Genomic DNA, 26,604 nt, shown 5'->3' with positions numbered 1-26,604 from the left:
GTACACTCAGTGAATCTTCCAAGAAACCTAGATGATCTATGATTCATTGGGGATTTCTGATTCCTCTGTGTGCAGAGTTATCAAATGTGGAAGAGAGAACAGTCGAATAGCTGTTTTGTAGAGTGTTTTTATATGTTTGATAAAATACTTGAGGCTGTGCAAACACAGTATATCAATTCCCTTTTATCATTTTAAACCGTGCTTACAGGGTAGAAAACTGAAATAATTCTTTATGAAATAATTCTTTATATTCAGTAGTTCCTTAATAGATTACCATCTTGTTAACAGCTCTGTTTACAACTGTAGTAGATCTAAAATTACCTTTTATAAAGCCATCACCTTAAATTGTCTCCTTCATCTGTTTTATAACTCACTAATACAAGCCCTGTGTCTCCAGTTTACCATGATTTAGAGCATTTCGTGGCTTCACTTAGCTTTGACACTGGTGAAGAGCCCCACATGGGCAATGTGAATACAAGACCACAGTGCAGGTCTAGCAGATGGAGTGAAGTAGACTGTCTGAAGATTTGAATGTCCCATTAGCCAGCCAAATGCTGCAGTCTGGTTCTGCAGATGATAGCCTAATGCTGTTTGTGTTTTCTTTCCTTCCTATTACCAGAGCATTTGTATACCTGAGCAATCTGCTCTACCCAGTGCCTCTTATTCACCGAGTAGCTGTTGTTAGCGAGAAGGGAGAAGTGCGAGGATTTCTGCGAGTAGCAGTGCAAGCTATAGCAGGTGAGGTGCTCAGCTTTGCAGTGCAACTCCTCAGTATGCTTTGTATAGCTGCAGCTTTAAAAAAACATACAAACAAACAGAAACTATTGTGTTATACTCAAACCTCAACAGTTTCAGTGTTTCAATGAACACTTGTTCTTTATTATTAAGTTGTTCTTGAAATTTTTCATTGGTGTGATCATGTGGACTGAGTGTGGATAAATATCGAAATAATGATGCTGACCAGAACCTTTGAACATGACGGTGGGAACCACTTAACTTATACCTGGTGACTAATGCAATGCTGCTTTTTAAATCAGCAAAAAATAAAGCAGAGGTTCTCTTTCTGGTACACAGTACGAACAGTGCACAAGGGTATATGCAAGCCTGATAGCTGTGGTGACTTGCAGAATGGAAAATGTACCAGCTGCTTGTTCTTCTCAAACCACTCATTGAAGTGATGAGCACAAGGGTGCTCTGTCATACTCTGACTGAATAGCACATGGAGATGTTCCTGTTTTCAGTCCAGAAACTGTCCAGTTTTTGGCATAGAATAAACAGAAATCAGCAATTTTCCACTTCGTTGCCCCACTAAAATGCATGGAGACTTAGAAGCTGCTTTAACATCTTATCACCAAGAGCTATCAACTTCCAGAAGAGCAGGGTAGATGTATGAGAATGGTAACTGCTTCATCCAGTTTTGAACTGCCTTGTATTCATGACAGAGCCTAAATCTGTCTACTAGTCAACTGCTAACTTCAATTCTGTTCCAATATGAAGTCAGGTAGCTGACTTTTACTCTTGGTAGTTAGCAGTGTTTCATCAGTGCTGGTGAGACCACAGACACTTCCTGTAGTTTGTCCTTTTCAGCAATGGCAATCTGCCAACATTCTTCATTTAAGTATGGTAACCCTGAAAGTTTCACTCTCCATGGGAACATATAATGAAATCTCAGACTCTGGAGACGTGTAAGAATCAGTCTGGCAGGGACTAAAACAGCAAGTGAAATAAATATTTTAATGTGTACAACAGTCTTATTTCTAGTTTAGTTTGGTTTCCTTGGTGTTGTCATCCAAATGGATGATAATAAGGAGTACACTGCGGTTATGAGAAATTAAACTGGGGACGTCTCTTGAGAAAGGGCCACAGCTTTATTTTGAACCAAAGTGAAGCTTCAAAAGGCATTCTAAATGCTAGAAGCATGCATTCACTTTGGAAAAATATAGGTGGTATTTCGCTAGGCCTTCTTTCTGGTACTCTCCACAAAGGGGTAGAGGTTAAAACAGGCAGATTGTATGCACAAAACCACCTTTCAAACTTGCATCATGTACCTGAGGAACTTGGCTAGTGTGACTGCTTTCTTTATGACCAGGGAATTTTAGATGGTAATTTAAATCAATGTAAGCATACATTTCCATGAGGGCCATTGTATTATCTAAGTTAATTTGTTTCAAGTGTAACATTCAGAAGTAAATAAATAAAATGAGTATTGAAGTTGTTTTGCATTCAAAACTCTCTATAAAGTTAAATATATTCATGATGAAACTTCATGGCTTGTCTTGGTTTCTCACACCCAAGAGTACATGCTGGGTGGAATTCTGCCATGATTTTTTCCAGCACTAAGTCAAATCAGTTGACTGGTCTTTTTTTTTTTTTTTTTTTTTTTTAATGTTTTCTTAGCTGATGAAGAAGCTCCCGATTATGGATCTGGTATTCGACAGTCTGGCACAGCTAAAATTTCATTTGACAATGAATATTTTGATAAGGTAAGAAGTCTTAAAATTTCATCAGGTTTATTTGAACACAGTAGTTGGGCTTCTAAAAGAGTAAGTAATATAGGGGAAGAAGGGCGTGGGAAAGCAAGAACCTGCAAGAGTTTGTTAAATGCAACTTCACCTCACTTTTCAGAGTGATTTTTCTTCGGTTGCAATGACTCGATCTGGACTGTCATTGGAAGAATTAAGAATTGTGGAAGGGCAGGGACAGAATTCAGAAGTTATTACTCCTCCAGAGGAGATCAACAGAATTAATGAACTTGGTAAGCAAGCAATATGTAGTAATTTTGGAGAATTTAAGGGAAATCTAGGACACTTTCAATCTGTGATAAAAAGGGGTTTGGAGTATCCTTCAAGAATGTGATATGGAGAGGTTGTTATCAATTCATTGCTGATGGTAAATGCTGGAATTCTGTATTTGAAGATCTATGCAGAAAAATTGTTTCCAAGTACTTGGAGCTTGTTTTATAATCAAAAAATAATTTCAGCTCTAAGAATGTGTGATGGGACTAAATGGTTGCCTGAGGAATATTTTAAAAAACAAAAACCTGACCTAATGTGGTTTATTTCTCTTTAAGACCTGAAGTCAGCAACTTTACTGGATGGAAAGATGACCATGGAAGGATTCACTGAAGAAATTGGTAATCACTTGAAACTGGGTAGCGTGTTTACCTTCCGTGTGACAGTGCTACAAGCCAGCGGCATCCTTCCCGAATATGCAGATATTTTCTGCCAGTTCAAGTAAGAATTTGCTCCTATTTGTTTGCATTAGGCATTGTATGGTTTAATAGAGGGTGCAAATAATAGTGGCTAGCGGAGGGTCAGATTGAGAGCTTTTCAAATCAATGATAGCATGCGTTTCTCTGCTGTACCACACTGTCAGTTATCAGAACTTCTGTTACGAACAGTACCTGCTCTGTGTCAGCATGCTGTTGAGGAATAAAGTTCAGTATCAGTAGCTCTCAAGTGAAGTGTTGTTTGGCTTAGTTTCTTAGGAAAAAGAATGAAAATTGGGTGTCGTAAAGCCAAAATAGGAATTTTGGTCCCAAAGGCCTAGCTTTAGGCCATCATGCAACTCCCTGTAAACCTCTGGCCGAATAAATTTATAGATTTACTTTTGGTATTGGTTTAACAGCACAACACTCTCCACTAAACAGTTGTTTGTCTCTTTCAAAAAGCTTTTTACATCGGCACGATGAAGCTTTCTCAACTGAACCTCTCAAAAACAATGGTCGTGGGACTCCCCTTGGGTTTTACCACGTTCAGAATGTAAGTAAAACTTCAGCTGAATAGTAAGTGATTGTTTTAGCACTGGGAAGTTGTGTGTATCCTTCCTGTTAACCACATGAGAGATGTGTAGGAAAGGGGAGCAAGGGGAATTGCTAAGAATAGACAATAGGAGGAGTGATCAGATGAATGATGTAATCCCCCATGGAGAACAAAATACAGGATGATTCTATGTGGAAGATTTAACTCTTCTGTTTCACATCTATTTCCTGCCTTTGAATTCCCTGTTCCCATTGTAGGGTGTTCAATGAAAATAGTCTAGAGTTCAGGAAATAAAATATATGTGAATAGCAGTGCTTATGATATCAAACAAACTGAGTAAATCTGTCATTATGAACTGTGGAATCCTTTTGTTATGTGTAGCTCCCTCTTCTGCTTCTTGAGAGACTCGATTTAATACATTTATTTTTTTCCTTTAATAGAGAGTAGAATTAGTGCTTAAACCAAAATGGAATACAATCGCTTTTACTGCGAGTTGCTCTAAACAGTAGGAAAAATGTAGGCTCCTAAAATTTACAATTGGCACTTTCAAGACTTAGTTCTTGCTTGTTTCATTTTTTTTTTTTTTTTTTTTAACTTGCCTAATAGATTGCTGTGGAAGTGACAGAATCATTTGTGGAGTACATCAAAACGAAGCCTATCGTATTTGAAGTCTTTGGACACTATCAGCAGCACCCTCTCCATCTTCAAGGACAGGATCTTAATAGGTATTGCACACTGTTCTGGCATAAAGGCTGTCTGTGATCACACTCAGGTTAGCTCTGCAGTTCAGGCACCTCTTTTTCATGCTCTTGAAATCATCCAGTCACACTCTTACGAGTGGGCTTTCTGAGTGGTGTAGGAGTGCTGGCAGAGGTCTATTTTTACCCAGTATAGTGTGTTTTGTTAATGACTGATGGGATTGTTTTACCATTTCAAACATGGAAAGCTGCTTTGTCAATACAGCTGCATCCACCCTGTAAACAGTGGCAGTAGAATATTGTGCACTAGTCTTTAGTGGTGATCCCAGTGAGTTCTGGATAAATAAATCCTCACACTCTGCTAGATGCAGTGTTCTGTGGCATGAAGGTGGGATTACAAATGAGAGACAAGATTAAGGGGAAAACAAAAGGCTCTGAATGTGTTACGTGTTTGGGAAGTACTGGTGACAAAGTTGCTGAGCCTTTGAACTGGGGAAAAGACCCCCAGTCCTCTTCTTCAACAGCTTAAGGGAAGAGGCTGTTTGGGTTATTTGTTCTGGTTACCCGTCCTACTGAAAGCAGCAGCTGCAAAGAGGAAGTATGTCTTGGTTTTAAGAGGAAATGTCAGCTGAGACGTGCTTTCTTTCCTGAAGATATTTTGGGAAATGCCTGTTACCCAGTGAAATTTTTAATGCAAGATGGGGGGTGGTCCAGTTGGAAAATGTAGATAAATATATTTCACTGACGGCTAGGATTAATTTAGTTAGAATAGAAAAACGTCTATTAGAGAAGTTTGCTTAGTCCACTTGTTATGGTGACAGGTGATATTTACCTATCTTCATGGGACTGTAAGAGACATGTACTGGAGTGTGTGTATATATGTGTATATATGTGATTGTATATGTCTTTACTTGGCTGCCTCTGTAAAGATAACTCTCTTCATTTCTCCGTAGCCCTCCACAACCTTCCCGAAGATTCTTTCCTCCCCCTATGCCACTCTCAAAGCCAGGTGAGAACAGGTCTCTAATTCTGTACATCGCATTTGTTTGCCATGGAAAACAAAGGTCACAGTGTATTCTGAAGCCATTCAGGACACCGAGAAATGAGATGAACATTGCAAAGGGCATTGGAACCCTCTTGGGCTGTCTTTCTTTCCTTGTGTTCAACCACCTCTTGCAGTGAAGTGCTTCTTGGTTCATTAAAGGGTAGAATTCTTTTCCTCAGGTGTTATCCATATTCCATGAGTTCTGGCTATGACTCTCCATGTGCATACTGAGCACTTGACTGGAAATTTGCTTATTCATTAACCACTCCATCTTTCTGCTCTGTAACATTCTTGTTCAGTGAGCCAGCCTTGTTGAAATTATCTATGTTTTTCTTTGCTTAATTTTAACAATGCATGCTGAACTTTTATGTTTTTTTTTCCTCCTGTTTCACCTTTTATATCCTCCTCCTCTTTTTTCCTCACCTGCCATCTCTACCATCCTTTTTTTTGTGTGTTTTGTTCGCTTTGCAGACCATGAAAGAAAAATTGAGCTGATTAGGTATCTAATGTCTGGCTATGTAAACGTGCATGTGCTGAACACACTATCTGAGCATGCCAATGTGCTTGCATCCTCTGCTGTGGCTGCTTTCCAAGATGGGGCTGACCAGCTGCCTCCTTTTCTCTTTCTGCCTGTTCCCAACTGTCAGAGTGAGCGGGCTCCTAAACGAGATGGTTAGTAGCCAAATTTGATCTATGGTAGATGTAGAAGTAGTTTTGAAACATGCTTCAAGATTTCAAGATTCCTTTTTAATTATTTTTATCTTGTAGTAGTCTTGGGAGTAGAATTGCCATGGCCGCAGTCACAGAATGGTGACACCATCTTTTTGTTTATGGCTATTCTAGAGAAAACTATATAGAGAGTGAATAAACTCTGGTGTGATAAATATCGCAGATTTTTCTCTGGCTGTGGATCTGTTTCCTGGACCTCTGTTTTCTTGTCTTCTGTAAATAGTTCTGAGATACTGGGAGATGCTACATATGAAAAAATAGCTAGGTGTAGAGGAGACATTCTGCTTTGTTCTGTATAGCCTTTCCTTTTGCTCATCTTTTTGTCATTAACTTGACATGTACAGTGCTCTTCATTGTTTACATTTACATTCTGTTTTAGAGGGGAAAAAAAGGAAAACAAACAAACCCACACTGGTTTTGCCAGAACAAGTCTATGAGAACATCCAGAACCAGCTTTCAAGTTTAATTAAATGTCTTTCTGGTCTTTTTTTCCTCTTCTGGTGCTTTTGAGTTTCTCTGTGTAGCAGTAAACTTAACTTGAGTGACGTGTTTTGATTTTTCCTGCTCTCAACAATACTCAGTCCAGCTGTCATGAGTTCATGTGCAGCTGCAAGTGTTGCTTTATCCAAGCTCTTAAAATATTCTCATTTACAAAAATGAAATGAGTGCAGAAAGAGGAGAAATATTGTAATGGCAAGTAAAAGGTGTGATGAAGGTATGCATGAAGGAATATCAGGGTATTTCTAGAATTTCAGTTATCCTATTAGTAGTAGTTTTTCTACATGAATTATCCCTACGTTAGTATGAAAGGAATTTGAGGAGATCTGGTCAGTAGAAATCACTAATACCAAAACATAAGGAGCCCAGAAACATACTTTGACGGGATTACAGATCTGGAATAAGTCTTATTCATCCTCTTTCTGTGCACATTTTCTTATCTAAACTGATAAAGGAGACTGGCATTTTGCAGCGCAAAAAAGTGAAGACCGAATTCTTTAGTTCTTAATTTATTTTCTTATATGGGGAAGGGAAAATGTATGTTCTGGGTGAAAAAATGTTACAGGTGAACTGATCTAAGCAATTCAAATCTCTAGCTGATAAACCAGAAAGTAGCTGGTGGACATCTGAGGAGACTGTGTGGATCTAGAGATGTTTTTTTCTTATTTTTGCAAATTCTTTATTTCCACTACGTTTGTTTTCTTATTTAAATTTAAATAACCTTATTTGATGCCAATACTTTGAGGAATAGTGCTGTGTATTTTCAAGAGACAAGATGTGATCTGCCCATGTACATAGAATACATGGAATCAATGAAATGACATGTTTCTGTGAGCCCTAGGGTATCTTTACTTCGTTCAGTCTTGATAAACTATTCTTTTTTCTTTCTTTAAGTGCCAGCTACAAAGCTAAATACTATGAGCAAACCCAGCTTGGGCCAGAGTGTGAGCAAATACGACCTCCTTGTCTGGTTTGAGATCAGCGAATTGGAGCCAACAGGGGAGTAAGTCCAATATTCATGCTTTCAAGATGATCATGTTTTAAGAACAGTGGTTTATGGGATCAGTTACCCTTTGTTTCATTCAGACAAGGTTGATGTTCAGCAATCATCTGAAGGACAGCCTGGCTTGTGTCAGCCTGGTCTCTTACTAGCTTGTAATGAGGGGATATCAATTCTGCTGGCATTTGTCATCCCCCTTGGAAAGGACTGAAGAGACAGAATGTCATTTTTTTTAACACTTGAAGTAATCTGTCCATTTTGGAAGCCCCTGCACACCAGCTGAACAGGTGTTGGGAATGTTTATTCTATGTTTAGGCCATGAGTTTAAATTCTTTGCGTCATTAGAGTCTACACTGGAGAAATTGTCTAGCAGACCCTATTTTACATTCACCTCAGCTATGCAGAAGGCTTTCCCCTGAAAGGTCTTTAGGGATTATATCGAGAAGTGAGTTTTCACAGAGTTTTCCAGAAGATTGGATGCAAGGAAACAATCTCAAATTCATCAGAGAAGTTTAGATTGGACATTGTGGAGAATTTCTTCGTATAGAGAGGCTGGGTGGTTAAGCCCTGGAATGGGCTGCCCAGGGAAGTGGTGGAGTCCTTGTCCCTGGAGATATTTGAGACACGTGGACATGGCATTAAGGGACATGCGACTCCGCAGGTCAAGTTGATGGTTGGACTTTGATGATCTTGAAGGTCTTTTCAAACCTAGACGATTCTGTGATTGGTACATGAGACTTCTCTATTGAACTTGATGCTGTGGTCAAATAGAGTCCATTCTGAGAGCTGGTAGAAACACCCCTATTTCTTCAGATATTATATGGAGAGGTAAACGTTGGCAGTACAATAAAGAGTAATGTTGCTTTGCTAGTGTATCTTTCCTGCCTGCTGATTTCTGTCTCTCATACAGGTATATTCCTGCTATTGTGGACCACACTGGAGGCCTGCCTTGTCAGGGGACGTTCCTGCTTCACCAGGTACTAATGAAGGCTGTAGAACAGCAACTTTCAACTCTGTGGGGATTAGAGTGCTAATGATGGGATTTTGCATCTCATGTCCTGTCCTTTCCCACACAGCTGTCTAATGATAGCTGTAGGGTCAGTCATCTTTCAGTCTGTATTTAGTCTGTTAGCTCTGAGCTATGTGGAGAATATGTTTGGCCCCTGGTATATTGCTGTTTCCTCTGCTTATCAGTGTGTCTCAATCATAAAAGATGAAAGCCTTTTGAAAAGCAGGAACCCTTGAGACCAAATTTGTGCCCCCCACATTCTCTGATTTCTGTACCAGGATCAATGGAGGAGCACGTGGACTTAACTTTGTTATTTCAACTTGGTTCTTTCTCACTACGTGTGGCTGGCTATAAGATGATTCTGTTCAATGACTGCCTCTGTGCACTTCAAATCTTTGTAGTTAATCAAAAATGCTACTGTAATAATCCTTAATAATAATTCATCTTTAGCCATATTCTAAAGATAATCCTCGTTAAATACCGTTTATGTTTTTTCTCTACTCTCAAATTTCCAGTTCCTTTTCAAGGACTTTGCTGGTGACATGCATTTCCTCTTTTTCTTACAAGGATAGGAACAACTCTTGTACCTTGGGAATAATGGTCATATTCCAATTATTTCCTTAATAAAACAAACACCACCAACAAAAAAAAAAAGGAACAGGTGTTACTTCTGGATTTACCAGTGTCCTCATCAGTTACTTCCAGTCCAAACCAGAGTAATTCTATCCTCTGTAATCCCATTACTAATGTAAATCCACAATACAGGCAAACATCTTTCAACTTCTTTTGAAGCAGCTATGCATGCAGCACTTTCTTTCTGGGTAATTGACACCTTTGCTTGGAAGAGCAGAAATTATTGAGACCAACACCTGGGGATCTTTTCTTGTTCAGATGTGGTCTTTATTTCTGTTGTACTACTCTACCTCCTTTCTAGCTGTTGCAGAGTGTTTTTTGTATTTTGACTATATATAGATGGATGTGAGAAAGAGGGAGTATATCTGCATGAATAGTTGCTGGTTTGTAGTAACTTTTCTTACATTTCGTCAGTACGTATAATTCTTTTGCTATACGTACCTTTTATTTTGTTGTATATACTTAGAAGTGCTTAAGCATACATTATCTGAGTATCTGCTTAATGTTTTTGTAGTTGAGTCTGCTGTACCCCAGGGACTGTATGTATCGTGCCAATGATTTCAGGGCTATTTTAGGTGAAAAGCCTTTGTCTTTGTGGAGTAGAGGCAAGAAGTGTAATTTGTTACATATGAGAACACACTGTTCCTCTGGTAGATTAATTTTAGGGCCCAGACACACAAAGGTTTTTGTTCACAGTTACAGGATAATTTAAATGATTATTTGCTCCATATTTATGGAATAAGTGCAAAATAGACGACGATAGTGTGTGTGGGGTGGAAATACTTCCCCAGTATAAATTCTTGGTTTTGAACTCTACCAGGGAATACAGCGTAGAATCACAGTCACTATTATCCATGAGAAGGGCAACGAGTTGCACTGGAAAGATGTACGAGAGCTGGTTGTTGGTGAGTGTATTCTGTTTCGTGTGTTTCTGCATGAGGAATGGAAACGTCTCTTTATATTTTATTCTGCTGTCTTCATGAGTATTGGCTGTGGGAGGAGTTAGGTTTTGAAAATTACCTAGAGGAAAAACTGAAATTTTACCATTTCTACTTGTAGCTGCTTGTTTAATCGTGTAGTCTGAAATGATATTTGGAAAATAAATTTTGTATTTCAATATTTTATTAATTTCCTTCCTCCTACCCCTGTCAGGACGTATAAGAAACAAAGCAGAGGTAGATGAAGCTGCTGTGGATGCTATTCTGTCTTTGAATATTATCTCTGCAAAATACCTGAAGTCGTCTCACAGCTCCAGTAGGTAAGTGAATACAATGGCTACTCTTTTTAGCAGAATGAGGTATTGACAGGGTGTTTGGAAAGCTAGCAGTGTTGCTAATAATCAAATGTAGAATTCCATGGAGAGGGGCATACAGAGAATGAGGGGTACCATAGTTTCTTGATAAAGCTGGTCCGTTGAACTGCATGGAAGATTTTGGATGACTTCCCATTTGTGAGGATTGTAAAGGGAGGAAGGAAAGGCATGGTTTGTGGGAGACTAAGAACTGAAGACAGAAATTTTAAACTGACGTCAAGGTTTGTTTTGAGAATACAGCATTGAAGCAGAAGGGCCATATCACGGGGATATATTTATGGATGTGTACATACCCGTATTATTCCTGTAACAAGCATGTGACAGTTTAAGCAAGAGCATACTTTGTAAATTAAATGTCATAAGTTGTGGATTTACACAGATATATCACAAGCTCACGCTAATTCTGATAAGGAGGTGTCTGTTCTGTGTAACTGCAATCGCTGGGGCAACAGCAGGGCCCCTCTCTGAGAGGTTTCTGGCTGCATGTGTCTCCTCATTAGGGTGCATTGCTGCGAAGATCAGTCAGACTGCATTGTTCTGCTTCAGTGTCTGCAACAAAGGGCAGCGAGGCAGAGTTCTGCATTGCCAGCAGAGCCTCCCCCTGCTCTGACATCAGCCAAGTCACTTGACCACTTCGTGGCTCTGTTTAGCTGGTGCAAAGCAGGAATATCTCTGAAATTGAACTCCGTGTGTTCCCAGAGGGGAGCAGGGTTGTTTTGGGTCTGTAACTGCTGAATTCTGGAGGCGGTGTCCTCCTCGGCTCTGAAATGGCTCCTAACTTCCTTCTCCTTTAGAGGCTTGGGCTTCAAAATATCACTGCAATATTAGAGGAGGATTCAGGATGCTGCTCCTACTAACTGAATGTCTTCCTGCCACCTAGTGTCTGTAAACACACATGCTGATGGTATTTTCAGCAGCTACTCCTTGCCTCCCACACAATGTTGACGTTTTACTTCTAGTGTTTTTGAACTAATGCTTGAGTAGCACTGGAACTTCAGGGGATTGGTGCTGGTTTCCAGTCTGATGCTGTTAGGTAGTTGGGAAGTCCTATACCTTCTGGATGCCAGCTGTTTCAATAAATTCCTGCAGCTCTGTAGTTTTCTGCTGGGAGGGCTGCTTGCATGAAGGATGAGGGTGAGCGAAGTGAAGCCGTTGACAGTCTCTTACCAAAATGCCAAAGTTCAAGTTGAGGGATGGGTGTGTGGAGTGGGACTGAAGCTCTGATCAGGGATGTCTTATGTTTGCCTGTTGTCTGCAGACTTGTTTTGTGGTTGTGGTGGTGTTTTTCTTTGTCTGTTTGTTCTGTTCCTCTCAGCTGTTGCTGCTTTGTTCTGCTTTTGGCTGCACTAACTGAAGCTCTTTCTATGTTTTTACAGGCTCTTTCTTGATAAGGATATGCCTAGGTATTTTCTGTTTGCTTCCTCTGCACATAAAGATTCTTGAAAATAGAATGCTTTATGTCCCACTTCTATTGCTGCCATTTCCCTTGTAGCTTTTACTGAATTTTGTTAGCACACCTCTTAGCTCTTCTAGAAGTAGTAGATCTCCTGCCTTGTCAGGTAAAATTCAGCAGGGAACATGTGAGAATAAATTTTCCTTCACATGCAACAGCTAGCTTCCCTCATTCAGTCTTTCTGATCCTCAGAATGTGCCATCTGAGTGTAGTTCCTATTCATAGTCCTTGCTATTTTCTTCCTTTGTTCTGTATCGGAACTAGATTTGGAATTTCTCGCAGTCTCTGACTCTAATGTTTGCCATGGTGGAAGTACCAAGGCAAGGACTGAATGATTAAGTTACTTGAAATTCCAGCTTGCAATTGCCCTGAACAAAAAGCTGTGGCTGCCATGTGACTGGCATTCAGCCTCCCTTCTTGGGCTGGATTTGCATCGGAAGTTTAACCGTGTGGTGGCTGTACTCACTTTACCAGTTGGCAGGGAAGCAAGGCGTTTAGTAGCTGCTCCGACTGGATTCCTCTTTCACCTTCCAGGTTTTCCTGTGGATCACAGCCAAGCATGCTGGCTGCACAGCCTGGGACAATTTGCTCTCTGCTTTCTCTGTTCTGCCTGTTTGAAAAAGAGAAGGCTTAAGTTTTCAGTGCTTTCAATTAACCACTTTTCACTAACACTAAAAACCATTTAAAAATCAGTTTTAACTGTACATGTGTGCCCTTAACCTGCTTCTCCTGTTTTCTGTGCTTTGTTCAGTACTCCATTTTCCTCCTTGCATTATTTGCTATACTGAAAGAGGTTTGCTCACTGCTGCTTTTTTGTCTCCCTCTCTAGCTATTCTAGTAAGTTCTGGTTTGGACAGGCAGGCCTGTGTATATTTAACTTCCTGGCTAGACAAACTCCAGTAGAGGAACCGTCTCAAAGCTGTGTTTGCCTTCGACTTGGTGTTGATCCAAAAAGCACCATTTTGCTTAGAGGAGCCTTTTGTTCTCACTGTTGAACGTTTACGCACGTGTTCTCTCTTCATGAGAAGCTGTGTTCAGCCCAAAGTGCAGAGCTGGCTCAGGGGCTGGGTACCCTGGCTTTGCCATCTCTGGAGAACCAGGCTTCTCTTCCACCCAGAATGTAGATCTGGAGCCTGCTTAAATGGTTTTTAAAAATTGCTTTCAGAATTAAGCTATGATGAAAGCTAAAATCATGAGCACTACACACAGATTTGCAAAGGGTTAGAAGACAACCTGTGTTGTTTGCCTAATCTAACTCAAGTGGGGATTATTACATTATAGGGCTTTTCAAGTTTCCTATTACTTAGCCTTTGGAATGTGTTTCTGTGGAGCATTTTTAATAGAAGCAATTTAGATATTCAAACACTAAAACACATGCTGCAAGCAGTGTTTAGTAATAGTCTCAAATTATATTATTAGACTGCACAGTTCATGGTGTCTCAGTGTATTTATTAGCTTGAAATAGTGGAACCAGTGTTAGGAAAATAGGATTTTGGGAACTCCTTGAGGTCAGAACTCATTTCTGATGTGTGTGCTTTTAGGTTGTTCCATCCCTGAACTGCTTTTTGTCATTTGTCTTGGGTTTCATTTTGTATTGTACTGAGCTGGCCTTGAGTATTAGCACAGAAGCTCTTTAGATATGTAACTTGTTTTGTTTTTAAATGTACATTAAATGCTTCCTTACTTTGAGTACTGTTTCATTTATATTCAAAATGGAATGGAAAACCTGAATGGCAAGGGAGTTTGGAAGGGAAATCATATGGAGGTGATGAAGAATTAGTGCCTCCTTTTTTCTACTAGTGTAAACACCTGAAAAGCGTCCTGAATGACAAGGGTACAGGACTCTTTTCCAAAGGAACATACGTGAAATCAGGTCTCTACTTGTGAGGAAGGAGAGAGCTTGTTTCCCTAACTGCCTGTTAGAGAGGTAATACTATAATTCTGACTACAGACATGATGGCTTAGATGTGCTTTGTGTGATGCTCCCTCTCACTTTTTATTTGAACAGATGGACATTCCTGACTGCTGAGCTAGAACTGAGGGAGGCTTTAGCTCCTTTCTTTCCGTATACCAAACTGAAGAAATTTCTTACAAAAGCTTGTGTTAGGTCTGCAAGTTTTCACTTGAAGCTAGTAGGGAATTAGAAAGAAATCTTTATTACTTGAACATACAGGATTTACCCGTACCTATCAATCATTCTGATCTGCTGTCAGAAGCTATTGTTTTTATATGAATAGCTATTAAAGGGATCTCTTCTGTTGCTAAATGCCAGCCCTAGAATATGGTGTAGAATGATTTTTTTTTAAATAAATATAATAAAAAGAAGGTTCATGTGGGCTGAATTGTACCTAAAGCATTAGAGAGAAGCTCTGTTTTAGAAACACTGTCTATTAGTGCTGTTTTCCCTGTGGTGTTATGATAGCTTTTGTTCCCCTCTGTGTTCCTTTTCTCTTTCATATGAGTCTTTTTTTTAAAAAAACAGGCAGTAGTTTCTTGTGCCAGACTCTTTTCAGTAGAAGTAATCTTGGGAGAGAAGAGATAACTCTCTAATTAGTAATGCAAGCCACTGTGGTCCATAGCAATCATACTGGGTGATGTCAAGGAAGAAGTGCTTTGCACTGGCCGATGAGAGGCTTGCAGAGGAACCAACTGTTGAGCTTTTGTTGTACTTTTTTCCAGGACTTTCTATCGGTTTGAAGCAGTTTGGGATAGCTCCTTGCATAATTCCCTTCTCCTCAATCGAGTGACACCATATGGAGAGAAGATATATATGACCCTTTCTGCTTACCTGGAGGTTAGAATCCTGTGTTGTTTTTTCTGCTTGTGACTCCAATAGAACTACTCGAGACAGCAGACTGTGTGTACCTGAGATGGACACCTACTGGACTAAGGGATTTTCGCACCCTGAAGGCAGTGGAAGTCTATTAATTTTCTGATAACAGGGTAGAAAAACTTACTTGCAGTTAACACAACAAATTTGAAGTGAAACTGGTGACATCCTTACCTTTCTGTGCCTCATTGTATATGAAAACCCCTTGAAATTGGTGAACATTGTGATACAAATCCTACCAATTTTGCAGATACTGAGTTAACTCTTGGCTTTGTGTGTGATACACCGTTGTTCTGTGTGGTGCCACTGTTTTACTCACAAGATGCATTTAACAATTGTCTTTCACAAACACATACCAAAAAGCCCACCAAAGACCCAAAGAAGAACAGATTTTAAAAAGCTGTCCTACTAAAAGAGGGAAGGTAAATAACGTGGCATAAATGTCTTCAGGCAGTCACTCTTTACTGTTTTTTTCTCTTAGCTTGATCACTGCATTCAACCTGCTGTTATAACAAAGGATGTTTGCATGGTCTTTTACTCACGAGATGCCAAGATCTCCCCGCCACGATCGCTGCGCAATCTTTTTGGCAGTGGCTACTCCAAATCTCCAGATTCGTAAGTTCAGTTGGTGGTTTTGGTATCTGATGTTTGATGTCTTGGGGAGGGCATGGGGAGAACATAGATTAGGTTTTTTTTCTTCCTTGAAAGTTTACCTAGTTATAGATCTCCAGTCTGGTTTTGAACATTTTGTCTTGCTTGCATGTCAGTGAAACTCATAGTTTATCTCTTTAATGACCCCTTTTTTGGTCTTCTCTCTGAACAGCCAGGACTAGAGATCTATTTTTCAAGCCTGCTTGTAGTTGACCTGGATGCCAAGCTGAAAGCTGCTGCTGCAGCAGCAGCTTTTAATGGAGAAAAAAACACCTTGAGGGAAATGCCATTTTTAGAGATCTTGCAGTGCATGGCTATTTTATGTCAAGATTAGAATTCAGATGTAGTTCTACTAGTAACTGTACTTCTAATTTGGGGACCACAAAACTAAAGCTAATGTACTTTATCTCTGAAGATAATTTTCTTCCTTTTTTTCCCCTCTGGCTTCTTATGAGCAGCAATCGAGTAACTGGGATTTATGAGCTAAGTTTGTGCAAAATGGCAGACACAGGAAGTCCAGGTAAGCAGTCACCAAGTGTGCATGCATTAAAGATGCTGTAAACTGAGATACTGCAGAAAATTTCCTAGACAAGATGGAGTAAATACTTCTGTCTTGATGGGGAGCAGTTTCTACATTTTGTAGGAGCAACGAAACATTGCTACTCCATTTAAAAATAAAAATTTATGCAGGCTTTTACTTTTGACCTGTGTCTGTGCTTATCATTGATGAACCAAGGATTTGCAGAAAACTTCCTGTTTTCCTGACATTCCCAGTAATACGAAACTTATCATGTTCTTGTGTCATAGACTTATGGGGCATAAATACATTGCTCATTGTACCTAAGACAGCTGGGACTTGGTTTTGCAATGATAGAATTTTTGTGTGGTCTTTTGAAGACCACATTTTAGATATTGCTGATACTTGAGGCTAGCTTGATAACTTGGAAGGAATGTAGTTCAAGTTGAATCAGTCTGTTTTCCTCTAGTACCTAGGAATGAAAGCTCTTACATTGAATTAGACTGACCAGGAATTTGTGTTCTATGGCAGTGAATAGAAAATACCCGAATAAAACAAAGCTGAACTAAATGAAACCTCTTTAAGATGTGTGATTTTTGTTAAAGAATTTGTTGCCTTGTATTCCAGCCAAACAGCGGAAGTGTTGGTTCTTTGCAGATTGCTAATTGATAAGTGTTTCTTGTTGGTTTCCCTCCTGGCTGTTTTTAACATGTATTATGCTATTTTTTGACTGCTCAGGAATGCAGAGAAGGAGGAGGAAAGTCCTAGATACATCTGTGGCATATGTGCGTGGAGAAGAGAACCTGGCAGGTTGGAGGCCCCGCGGTGACAGTCTCATTCTAGAGCATCAGTGGGAATTGGAGAAACTGGAACTGCTGCATGAGGTAAGTAGCTACAGGAAGTGAAAGCAAAAAGACAACTGTATGTTTGAGGTTGCCTTTAGTGTGGCTACTGCCTAACCTTCTGAGCTGAACAGGTTCCCAAATGGGAGCTGAGATTTAAGTAAGTTCTCCAACAGAGAGGATAGAATGTGGCTAGCTGCTGCATACAATGTTCAGTTGGAAATCTTGCTATGCTCAACAAAAGTAAATTTAACTTAGTGCCATAGGAGATTATTGTTGGAGCCATGTGTTTACTTGTATGAATTTTATGAGAATGCCTCAGAATGAAGTGCTTGTCAACTACAGAACACCGTGGAGCAGATGATAATGCTTTCTTTCCTTACTAGGTGGAAAAAACACGGCACTTCCTTCTACTCCGTGAAAAGCTTGGTGACAGCATCCCCAAGTCTCTGAGTGACTCGTTGTCTCCCAGTCTGAGCAGTGGAACCCTCAGCACCTCCACTAGCATTTCCTCCCAGATTTCTACCACAACATTTGAGAGTGCTGTGACGCCCAGTGAGAGCAGTGGCTATGACTCCACAGATATCGAGAGCCTGGTGGATCGGGAGAAAGAGCTGGCCACCAAGGTATAACATAAGAGAAGCAGTGTGGGTCTAAATTGAGTTGTCAGCTGATGATGGATTAATGATGAGCTTGTCACGTAAAGTGGTGAATACCCAGTGTTGCACGAGTTTCACTTTAATAAGCTCTACAGCAAAATCAGCCATTCTCACCAGCCAGTGCAGGTGACCATGTTTATGTGGTTATGGCTGCATCTTATCCCTCTTCCTTAGTTGTTCTGTAAATGAAACTTCAAAATTTAATTACGGGAAGTGGTTATTCCCCTCATATTTTTTTCACAGCAGTTTAGAATTTGCATATCTTTCATGAGCTGCCAAGTATGTTTGGCTAATTGCCTTCTGTTCTAATTTCCCTAAAAATCTTAAAGTAAAATCCTTTTCTTTGTTTCTTCTTTTCCTCTCAGTGTCTGCAGCTTCTTACTCACACTTTCAATCGGGAATTTAACCAGGTGTACAACAGCATCAGTGATTGTAAGGTAAAGAATTCATCTGATACAATGCATTGTATTTGTAGTACAATAGCAATATATTTGTAGTTCATGGAATCTGTTGATACTATGAAGAGACAAAACACTTTGTATTAATTATCTTTAATTTCAGTATGTTGGAAGCATTTGACTATTCAGCATCAGGTTCCAAAGACTATTGAAAGAATTAGAAATTATATGAACTTGGACAGTGTTGTAGGTTCTAGTTTAACAGCAGACTGGAGGTTCTTGTTATTCACTTTCCCTATGCAAAAAAATAAATCAGGTCTTAAAAATACTGACAGTAGGCGTGGGTAACACTACTTGGCAAAACAGATAATCTAATATTCTGTTGAGGAAATTAAGGTGTGAATACGCAGGAGTGTAGGACATTAATAACAAGCTGCATGCACAGAACTGCCATTGTATTTTCACCCACAGATGGGCAAAAATTGTAAAACTGAGTAGGGAAACGATTGATAGAAATACTTTTCTGTTATCCAAGCCTTCTGCATGTAGAATTGTCACATTCTAGCCAGGACTGAATACAAAAAAAAAACTCCAATATTTTGTGTGTATTTGTCCTTGTAGTTGTCTGATATTTCTCCGATTGGGCGGGACCCATCAGTGTCAAGCTTCAGCAGTGCTACCCTCACACCTTCATCTACCTGTCCTTCGCTGGTGGATTCAAGATGCAATTCAATTGATCAGAAGTAAGTTGAGGATATGAATAGAAAAAATAATTCTTAGTGTATATAGTGCATTTAAGGCTATCTTTGCTATGTTTTCTGAATTTTCCCCTTCTTTTTCTGTATTTTTGGTAGTATTTTCTTTATGTCGACCTTCTCCTTATCTTTTCCAGTCACTCCGCACAATTTTTTTCCCCTTGTTTTGTAGTTTTCAGTTTTTTTATCCCATGTGCTGAAAAAACTATCTGTGTGTGTTGTTCTAGGGCCCAGTGCTTCTTTAGCAAACAAGAGTCCCTAAGTTGTTTTTTTTCAGGTGTCTCTTTAAAAGACCTACGAATAACAACCCAGAATAAACTAGTTTAGTAAATAATCTCTTCATTTGTTTTTATTTTTCTCAGCTGTATCTGTAGAAGATATGAAATTAGGAATGAAGTCTGGATGAAATCAGGAATAACTACTTAGTGAAAGATATAATTTGTACTTTCACTGTTTAACATCCTTGAGAGGAGTACTCCGTAGTAAGAAATGTTTCTGTGTTGTGACGTATTTGGCAAGAGAAATGAGAGAAGTAGTGGGAAACAACTTACTAGCAGTTACTGTTTATCTCCTTACAACAGAGCTTCCAGTTTTATTCAAAGATTTTGAGGGAAATGATCTTTAATATTGTACAAATGGCTCCCAATATTATACAAAACCTTGTACTGGAGGATGAAACTTATAAAACAGCCTAGATTGTAGGTGCACTTTAAATTCAGCTGCCACATTCAGTTCTTTTGTTCTGATTTATTTTTCTCTCTCCATTTTTTTAAAGGACTCCAGAAGCAAATTCTCGTGCCTCCAGTCCCTGTCATGAGATGGAACAGTTCCAGATAATTCCTGCAGTAGAAAGTTCCTATCTTGCCAGAGCTGGAAAGAATGAATTCCTAAATCTTGTTCCTGATATTGAGGAAATCAGACCAGGGTATGTTTCTACTGTAGTGTCGTCATGGCTTCTTGAGCCCTATCACAAGGATTTCTGAGAGTTCTAGTTTCCTTTCCCCTTTTGAGGAAGGTAAATTAAACAGGTGATAGCAGAACTACACATGGTCAGTGATGTAGGCTGGAAACTGGACTGGTGAGAGTTGTGTCAATATTTGATCTCTGCAGTATTCCTGCATCTATATATCCCTGCATCTATTTAATGAATTCTAATTAGTTATACATAAAGGTTTTTACTATCAAAGCCATGGCTAAAAGTCACAGAAGCAGAGATCTTTGTGGTTCCTTTTTCCTGTGAGACTTTTTACGTAGTTATTGAAGACAAAATTGAGCTTGCTGATGTTGTTGCAGACAAAACATACTAAGAACCAAGTTCTGTACAGTGCTTAGTAGTTAATAGGAGTACTCAGTAGCTGCCTTTTTTTAGGGGAAAATGTATTGATATTTATCTGTGTTTTTTTTGTTTTTCCAGCTCTGTGGTCTCAAAGAAAGGATACCTCCACTTCAAGGAACCACTCTCCAGCTCTTGGGCCAAGCACTTTGTGGTGGTCCGCCGTCCCTATGTTTTTATTTACAACAGTGACAAAGATCCTGTGGAAAGAGGGATCATAAACTTATCCACAGCTCAGGTGGAATACAGTGAGGATCAGCAGGCAATGGTAAAGGTGAGTCTCAGAGCAGGAACATTACAGGTAGTAGTGCATCCGTAACATCCTGTGTCATCCCTGGTCTGATGGACATGCATTTGTTTGGAGATTTATCTGGTATCTGGTGGCTCTGCTCACAGTGTTCCCAATTTGTTCAAGGTTTCTTGTGATTTGGATGTAGTTCTACAGGAGACTGAAACTAACTGCTGTGCTGGATTGTGTTTGCTTTCAATGAGCAAGTATTGCTCCAATGACCCTATTTATTGTTTTGTTTTTAAAAAACCCACATGCAAGCATTCTGCAAAGAATCAAACTTGCTTTACTTGTCCATCTTAGCTGCCCTTAAAGTCCACACTCTTGCTTGAATTAAAACTGTATTTTGGATGTGATGTTCCATTTGTCTGACTAGTAACATCCTGGAAATGACCAGTGAAACTTAACGGAAAGACCTTAGATCTTTTTAGAGGTTGGACGTAGCACATCCTTCCTGAGGGAGGGATTATGCATCAAATTCTGTGACTGTAGACTTAGTTATTTTAAATTGTCCTCAATATTCCAGACACCCAACACCTTTGGCGTGTGCACAAAGCATCGTGGGGTCCTGCTCCAGGCTATCAATGACAAAGACATGAATGACTGGTTATACGCCTTCAACCCACTTCTTGCTGGCACGATAAGGTAAGAGGCAGTTCCTGAGCAGATCAGCTGCAGAGCATAAAGACAGTGAGAAAGTCATAAAGTAAGCAGATAGTTCATCACAGAATTTAATCATGTTATGAAGAATTTGACGTAATGGTTTGCCTGAAGGGGAGCCAGGGGGGTGGGCAACAACAACAACAACAACAACAAAAAAAAGTCCTATATTTCAAGATATGCAGTGGCTGTTGCTTTGGTTTGTGACACTCTAAACATGTGTATACAGTTTAGATATGTGTGGTATGCATCATGCAATGAAGCATTTGGAAGCCACAAAATGTCTTTCAAGGTCCTTGTTATTTTACAAAATTATAAAATTTCTTAATATCTATGTGCAGATGGTTCTGGACTGCTTTTTCATTCTCTTTATTGTGGACTAAAGCAGAAAATCTTGTTTCCTTCCTTTTTTGACCTTCTCCAGAAGCCTTCTCTTTAATACAAGTCACAGACATCCCCTGCTTGCTGGAGAGGTCTCACCACTGTACCTTTTAATTTCAGTAAAAAAGAAAGACAGAATTAGAAACTAAGCTATTGCTGTAGTGTCAAATGTTTCTTAACAGTGCAGTCCTTTAAAAGAACCAGTCATCCTTCCAAAGGAGCACAGCAGAAGAATGAGATGTCTTTCAGATTATAGCCCTTGATATGTTTTCCTTTCTAAATGTGTGAAGTAAGCAAGGACTATATGAAAAGATACTAAAAAAACGGAGGAAGTCTGGGGAGGGAAGAAAAATAAACTTTCAGAATTCAACAAATGCTTTTTTACTTCTTTCTTGTGCAGGTCAAAACTGGCTCGAAGACGCACGGGCCAGCTGAAGTACTGAGTCCATGTAATGTTCTCATCTGTTCTCCCCTAACTCGCCTTCTGATAGATAAAGTGTTACCTCTCATTTTCTCTTTGTGATTCTTGACAGTTTCTCTTGTATGTAATCCTGTGGCTTAACATCCCCTACCTTCCCAACTCCATCACATTTTCTAGATATTCTAACACTACCTTGTTTCTTTTCACTTGTGCGGAGAATCCTACTGGTAGCATGTGGCCAAACAAAAGGGAAAAGAAAAAAAAAAAAGTGATTATGCACGACTCTAAAAAAAAGAAAAAAAAAATCTTACAACAATTGTTTTCCCATTCCAACTGACCTTTTGGTGTCTGTCCCACTGTCCATTGTTGTCTGTCCGGAGCACTGCAGGTTTTTCATTCAATTTGTGACTTGGCAATAGTCATCGGTTCCCTCAGGGCAAAGTGCTAATGCCAGGGCAAGATTATCCCTTCTATGTAGACAATACCCGGCCAGGAACTGCAATAGCTCCTCAGGCTTTCTGGATCCAGCCTCCGATTTAAACTCTGTTGAAAGCTGATGTTGGATAAACCTATCTGGGCAGACTGGATTTTGGACTTGGTGCAAGTTTTCGAGTTCCCCAGATCCAACAGACTAAGACATAAACTGGAAAGAGGTAGGGAACAAATCAAGAGGGGCTGGCTGCAGTGATCTACCTTTAAACTTTTGCTGTGGGGGTGCAGGTGAGCAGTGCTTGGCTTTAACTCTTCCCCGGAAACGTTAACAATACGTGTCTGTGAGCTGAGCAGACAGAACTGGGGGAAAAATAAATGGCATCGCTGAAATATTAGATATATTCTCTAAAGTTTTAGGTGCTCAGCCTCAGATTTTACACAGGTGAAGAGTGTTGAAGGTGAGGAACCAGTGTGGTCATTCCCTGTAGCGTTTTCAGGAGATCACCACAGGAGGGCAATATCTCCCCTTTCTGCTTTTAGCTCTGACTTTGGAGTTAGCATAGCGGCAGTCCTCACCTCTCCTGGAAGAGATTGCCTCTTGTAATTGGTTTGCTAAGAAAGACAATTCTTTGGCATTATTCTGAAATGCCTGCTTTATGCATGCACACCCCTACCTGTAATATTCAGCTGACACCCTGTCTGTCCATGGGGCAAAGTACCCTCTGCCTACAAAATGCTTTCTAGACCTTGCACTTGCAGTATTCTTCAGGGAACAGCAGGACACTTTCACTTCCGTTTGGAATAACTGTTGAATGTCTCTAATCTACCTGCTGCAATTCTCATCAGCTAACCCCCCTCCCCACTTACTTTTAATTTCAGAAATAATCCTTCCTGGAGGACGGATCAAGTAGGTTCTGGTCCTGGTCAGTGGGGTGTAACATCTGGCTTCTTGGAGATCAGCTGCGTGGTGGTAGTTCTTGACCTACAATGGAAGTTCTCCTTGTGGGCAAAGCTTTGCTCCTTGCCCCAAGAAAGAAAGGCAAAATGAGTTTCCTTCCTGAGAAGTGAGCTCATCTTTCTTAGTTAGGTTTTCAGGGAGGTTGGGGGCTTTTCTTTGTTTTCTTTTACTGTGTTTGACTGCTACGCTATACTTTCTTGACTTACCTTGGGCACTGATAGGGCTAGCTGTGATCCTGGGGGAACGTGCAGGAATTTCATCCTGAGGTTCCTGTCTCTTGGGGAGAGATAAAAGGGTTTTGTTCCACCATTACAGTAGGCACATCTAGGGAAAAACAAACAAACAAAAAAACAGTTTTGTGACTCCAGCTCAGGAAGGTCATTTTGATTCAGGTCACTCATCACCAAGTCTCACGATGCCTTGGAAGTTCTGTGGCCAAAAGTATGTGGGACTGTCATCAGCTCAGCACTTTTTTTTTTTTTTTTTTTTTTTTTTTAGCTTTATGAGTTTTTCATTTGATGAAGTGCAATGCATAATGGGACCTCTTAAAAGGATGGTTGGAAAAAGGAGCAGGGAGATGGAGTCTGACACTTGCTAGGACATATCCTTATGTATTTCAAGATAGTACTCAAGCTAAATCATGTGCTCATCTTGTCTCCTATGGACCTCAGATTTATTTCAGAACTGGAACCCAGAGTTGCGTGTATGTCCTGGGGACCCAGGAGCATAATAGTTGTTTTTTTTTTCCTTCTGTTTTTGTCTTGTTTAATTGTATGTGACTCTTAATACAGTGATGGTAGTTCTTTGTTATGCAATGGGCGCTATGCACTTCCAGTGTGTGGATAAGTAAGACCACTAGAGCTGGGAGTGGGCTCCCCAGGCTGGAGCTAAGCCGATGTCAAGATGTTTTAAGAATGAATTAGGTTAATTTTAAGCACTAAGTTGTTGCTGCCACCACCACCACTGTATATAATAAAAGTGGAACCAGTCTGAGGAGTGCTAGCAATTTAAGTGGTGGTATTACGTGACGCACTGAGAGATAAAAATTTTAATTTTTATCTTTTTTTTTTTTTATACTAGAAGAAAGCTAGTTTGCTAAGTCTTTGCTTTGGATAAACCAGAAAAAGAAACAAGGAGAAATAAGCATTAGATAAAAACACGATTAAGGGATCTTCCTTTGAAAACAGGAAGAGATGGATGCTTACTTTATACAGAGCTGGAAATGTTACAGCTGTGTTGCATAAGTGTCTTATATCTAAAGACTCCAAGCAGCTTCTGATGACTTGATGTCTGTATGGATAACAGGTCATCAGAAGAACAAGATGCTATTTTTAAACGTCAGTACCTCTTAAAGCTGCATAATCTATGACAAAATCAATTTTCACGTGAAGTTCAAGTGGGCATTACTATTACTGTGTCTGACGTGAAGGCACAGTTTTTCAGTATGTACTGAGACATTGGTTTCCCTGCTTAAAACTGGATGACTGAAATCCAAATATTCTAAAGGAGAGCAAAGCCAAAAAAAAAAAAAAAAAAAAAAGTTGATTTCCATTCACTTCAAAGCTTTTTTGATTTAGCCTGACAACTTAAAAATGTTTGTTTAGAAGGGAAAAATATGCTAAGCTGCCTTCTCTGGACATTAAAAAACCCTCTCTTGGTTATGCTTATGATGTCCTGGAGTCAGACAGCTCTCAGGACCAGCCACTAGAGGCAAGGCATCATGCTGTGGGCCTGCCAGCCCATTCAGCATAAACACTCGTAGCAAACTTGATAGGCATTTCTTAGAGAGAGCTGGGAGTGAAGCTGTGCCACAGTTTGGGTTTTTTTTATGTTCATCAGTGAATGGGAGAAGAAAATTATCTTTTGGTCCAATGAAAACCCTGTGATGTTTGATGGAGCTTCCTGGATATTTTTAAAACTAAACTGAACCTCCTATACTGTATTTTAGAAATGCACTTTAAGTACTTTTTAAAAGAAGATTCCTCTATTGTGGGATGCAGAAGGGAAGGGAATATTATTTCCAAACCACTGAGAAGTTTTTTTTTTTTCTTGCCAGTGTGTGATAGTCCTTATTACTGATTAGCAAGGTATTTCAAAGCAAAGACTTTACCTTTTGCTGCTTATTACCTAATTTACAGGGATTTAATTTTATGTAATGTATTGTATATTTATACATCTGTAATTAATTGCACCTTAGATAAGAAAGAGGATTAGCTTTGGAATAACACCCATTGGTACTCTCCCATCAACTAATACTGCCTCTGCATCTTTCTGGTACACTTACACAGCCTCAGTTTGTGTTAGTTTATACTGTGGTGGTGTTTTTGTTGAACATGCAGTTGTTAACCTGCTGCTCGAAGGAAGGATACTAATGCTGCTCTGGAACGGTTTGCTGAATGTACTTCAGAATGGGTCTCTGACGTGCGCGTTGCATCTCTCCATTGTGGTTAATAACCCCAATCTGTGGTCTGAACTATACTGTATGTAGCAGGAATGTATTAATTTTGTGCTTCCTTGTTTAAAAACATCAGGTGTTCAAGAACAGGACTGAGATTTTTTTGTTCAGAAGGCCATTTATGCGCTCTAAGTATTTGAAATCTAAACTAGTCCAACACTAACCAGATGGTCGTGTCCAATGTCAATTGGAACAGTTTTTAAATTAACAGGAGCAGACGTGTATTCAGAAAACTGAGGGTGTGGAGGTCAAAACTCTTGAATTCTTAATGTTGCCAAGTTGTGGCCCGATCCTGAGCAGTACTGAGCTACCTCTTGCTCACACTGAATCCAAGGAGTAGAAGCAGAGGGAGTCTTGGACGATCAGCACTTCCCAGGATCAGTTCTTAATTTTCCACTCTGCTTGTTCATACTTCATGTGCAGTTGATTAATGTTCTTGACTTTGGACATTAGACATGCTGTTGCACTGAAACACATCCTTTTTCTTCTTGCAGTTCCCATGTCCCTGTTTAACCTCTCTGTACACAAGGTATACAAGGTATACACTGTATAAGTGGCCTTCTTGAACAAATGTCTTTGCAAACTGATTTCATCCCAGCAAAGGAGTGCATCAGCAACACTGTACATTAATTTCAGATTTTCATTTTCATATTTTATTTTGTAAATATCTGATGTTTGGAGCTTGAGTATACAAAATGTAAATATAGTTCATGTATTTGTACTAATTCTGATCCATTTGCTGTATAGCCTTAGGTGTGCAATGCAGATATTATCTAACTGTGTATGGTAACCTTGCACCACTGAACTGTTAGTGAACGAGGTGAAACAATAAAGGTACAACCAAGTGCATTAGCAGGTATAACGTGTGCTCTTTTTATTAGGATT

The 26,604-nt window shown here is 39.6% G+C and overlaps 1 protein-coding gene across 9 annotated transcripts in view; it reads left to right on the top strand.

Annotated features, from left to right (window-relative positions):
* Nucleotides 1-26,568, top strand: part of KIF1B (kinesin family member 1B) — a 95,784-nt gene extending 69,216 nt beyond the window's left edge. For 8 of the 9 annotated variants that reach the window (XM_084494907.1, XM_084494905.1, XM_084494903.1 and 5 more), the window contains 22 exons: nucleotides 620-738; nucleotides 2,398-2,483; nucleotides 2,626-2,755; nucleotides 3,071-3,233; nucleotides 3,671-3,761; nucleotides 4,368-4,486; nucleotides 5,413-5,468; nucleotides 7,626-7,734; nucleotides 8,642-8,708; nucleotides 10,194-10,278; nucleotides 10,526-10,631; nucleotides 14,818-14,932; nucleotides 15,450-15,583; nucleotides 16,078-16,139; nucleotides 16,875-17,020; nucleotides 17,365-17,604; nucleotides 18,003-18,074; nucleotides 18,657-18,778; nucleotides 19,566-19,715; nucleotides 20,205-20,397; nucleotides 20,939-21,057; nucleotides 21,854-26,568. In XM_084494907.1, coding sequence (XP_084351033.1) covers nucleotides 620-738; nucleotides 2,398-2,483; nucleotides 2,626-2,755; nucleotides 3,071-3,233; nucleotides 3,671-3,761; nucleotides 4,368-4,486; nucleotides 5,413-5,468; nucleotides 7,626-7,734; nucleotides 8,642-8,708; nucleotides 10,194-10,278; nucleotides 10,526-10,631; nucleotides 14,818-14,932; nucleotides 15,450-15,583; nucleotides 16,078-16,139; nucleotides 16,875-17,020; nucleotides 17,365-17,604; nucleotides 18,003-18,074; nucleotides 18,657-18,778; nucleotides 19,566-19,715; nucleotides 20,205-20,397; nucleotides 20,939-21,057; nucleotides 21,854-21,896 — 2,527 coding nt within the window. In that variant the 3' untranslated portion in view covers nucleotides 21,897-26,568. The remainder of the gene's footprint in view (nucleotides 1-619; nucleotides 739-2,397; nucleotides 2,484-2,625; nucleotides 2,756-3,070; nucleotides 3,234-3,670; nucleotides 3,762-4,367; nucleotides 4,487-5,412; nucleotides 5,469-7,625; nucleotides 7,735-8,641; nucleotides 8,709-10,193; nucleotides 10,279-10,525; nucleotides 10,632-14,817; nucleotides 14,933-15,449; nucleotides 15,584-16,077; nucleotides 16,140-16,874; nucleotides 17,021-17,364; nucleotides 17,605-18,002; nucleotides 18,075-18,656; nucleotides 18,779-19,565; nucleotides 19,716-20,204; nucleotides 20,398-20,938; nucleotides 21,058-21,853) is intronic. The other variant, XM_084494902.1, reaches the window with a different exon arrangement.
* Nucleotides 26,569-26,604: the final 36 nt, after the last annotated feature.

This window comes from Aythya ferina (genome assembly GCF_964211825.1).
Source record: "Aythya ferina genome assembly, chromosome: 21".
In the NCBI taxonomy this organism is placed as follows: Eukaryota; Metazoa; Chordata; class Aves; order Anseriformes; family Anatidae; genus Aythya; species Aythya ferina.
This window is presented reverse-complemented; position numbering and strand designations above follow the sequence as displayed.